This window comes from Lolium rigidum, chromosome 4 (assembly GCF_022539505.1).
Source record: "Lolium rigidum isolate FL_2022 chromosome 4, APGP_CSIRO_Lrig_0.1, whole genome shotgun sequence".
Classification (NCBI taxonomy): domain Eukaryota; kingdom Viridiplantae; phylum Streptophyta; class Magnoliopsida; order Poales; family Poaceae; genus Lolium; species Lolium rigidum.
In genome coordinates this window covers 203,394,263-203,396,071 of record NC_061511.1, presented here as the reverse complement: position 1 = coordinate 203,396,071, position 1,809 = coordinate 203,394,263, and the positions used below count along the sequence as shown (strand labels likewise).

The 1,809-nt window shown below is 53.5% G+C and overlaps 1 protein-coding gene across 2 annotated transcripts; it reads right to left on the bottom strand.

The window, feature by feature from the left end:
- Positions 1-528: 528 nt before the first annotated feature.
- Positions 529-1,197, bottom strand: LOC124705696 (glycine-rich protein 5-like). Of its 2 annotated transcripts, XM_047237403.1 has the most exons (2): positions 942-1,197; positions 529-866 (listed from the first exon to the last, which is right to left on the bottom strand). In XM_047237403.1, the coding sequence occupies exons 1-2, from the start codon at positions 1,195-1,197 to the stop codon at positions 529-531; spliced, it is 594 nt and encodes a 197-aa protein (XP_047093359.1). The 2 variants fall into 2 exon arrangements, with proteins under 2 accessions (XP_047093359.1, XP_047093358.1); XM_047237402.1 differs by having other exon boundaries at positions 529-1,197.
- Between the last annotated feature and the right edge of the window lie 612 nt (positions 1,198-1,809).

Here is a 1,809-nt window from a genome sequence, read left to right as displayed (position 1 = left end):
ATATATCCTAATATTTTCATAGGGTATTAAGATTGCCAATCCAATAAAGATATGGAGGTAATCTCCGCTCAAGGATGTGCGGGGCAGGCGGATCGGCGGCAAGATTTGTGCCGGTTCACATGAGCTAAGCAACGGTGCGAAGTGAAAGCATTACGGAAAATGGAAGAGAGCGCGGGTGAGTGTTTTGGATGAAGATCTTGCCGAGTTGCCAAGAGCAAAGACAGTTGTAAATAATTCGATCATATATCAGATGACTGCCCTCGGGAAATCACAAATTATCAAACATCTCAAGAAAAACTAAAATTCATTAGATGGCGTGCGCCTTTCATGTTCAAACAGGAATTCTGTCACCCGCCAAAATGCAATGGGCAGCTAGTACAAGCTACAAAACTCAAACGTTACGAAACAAATTCAGAGAAAGAGCTAAATCGAAGCAACAATAATGTTGATTATTGAACACATCCATGCATGCATGGAGGTGACCTCTTGATGCGGATGTGGAGGGATCGATCATGCGTGTCACGGTTGTCAGTTAGGGCACATGAAGCCGGTCGGGACGCCCTTGCCGCAGAAGTTGAGGATGAGACTGAGGTGGATGGGGAGGTTGAGGTGGATGCCGAGCACGTCGGCCTTGATGGCGGTGCACAGGCAGAGGGCGGCGTCCAGGTCGACGAGCCCGTTGAGCAGCGGGCAGCACCGGTCGTTCAACGGAGGCACGCCCACCTTCGCCTTGATCAGGTCCAGCACGTTGGCGCACACGTGCAGCTTCAGCGCGTCCGTTGGGCACTTGCCGTACCATCCGCTCGTCCCGCCACCGCTGCCTCCGCCGCCGCCTCCTCCATACCCGCCGCCGCCACTTCCACCACCTCCGCTCCCACCGCCGATGATCCCACCCACAGGGCCGCCGATGATGCCACCACCGGGGCTGCCGCCGATGATACCACCACCGGGGCTGCCGCCGATAATCCCTCCACCACTCCCACCGCTTCCACCTCCATATCCACCGCCTCCCCCATGGCCGCTACCGCCCCCGCCTCCATACCCTCCGCCGCCGCCACCACCATGCCCTCCGCCGCTGCTGCCGTGTCCACCATTGTTGCCCGAGCCGCCACAGGTAGGGCAGGCACTGGTCACTGCAAACACGAGGAGGTTAAGAGCAAGGAAGAGGCCGCACGAAGCCGACGCCTTGGACGCCATTTGCTGACGGGCGGTAGGTCAAGCGAGCACCTAGACCTAGCTAGCTATAGCTATACTGCAAGTGTGTGAGTCTGGATGTACGTCTGGTCTTGGCGCTATATATGGGGTAGCCACGAGTACAATGCTGGTGCTCTTCGGGGGATGGGCCGAATGGGACAAGGATCCGTGACGGGATGGCACAGGCGTAGATCCACGAAAAGGCGGCCTGTTTCAACCCGTGGGCTAGGTGCACTGGTTTGGTTCCTGATTGGACCATGGCAGGCACTGCGTGGATATCATGTGTGACAGCGGTGACATTTTGGAGGTTTACTCGTTTTTAATTGGATGGTTAATCGCTTGAACTTATCCCAAAGGTTCAGACCCCGATAATTTAAAGGATCCACGCCCTATTAGCATATGTAGTGTTCTGTAAAAGCTCATTTCCAATGCCATCGTCAATTGTCTGAAGATCATTCTTAGAGAAATCATTTCTACAAATCAGAGCGTCTTTGTCCCGGGTAGGCTAATGTCGGACAATACAATCTTATAGCATATGAAATGTCACAATTTATGAAGAAGAGAAAGTGAACGGATATGCACATGGCAGTAACGCTCGATATGAGTAAGGCTTAT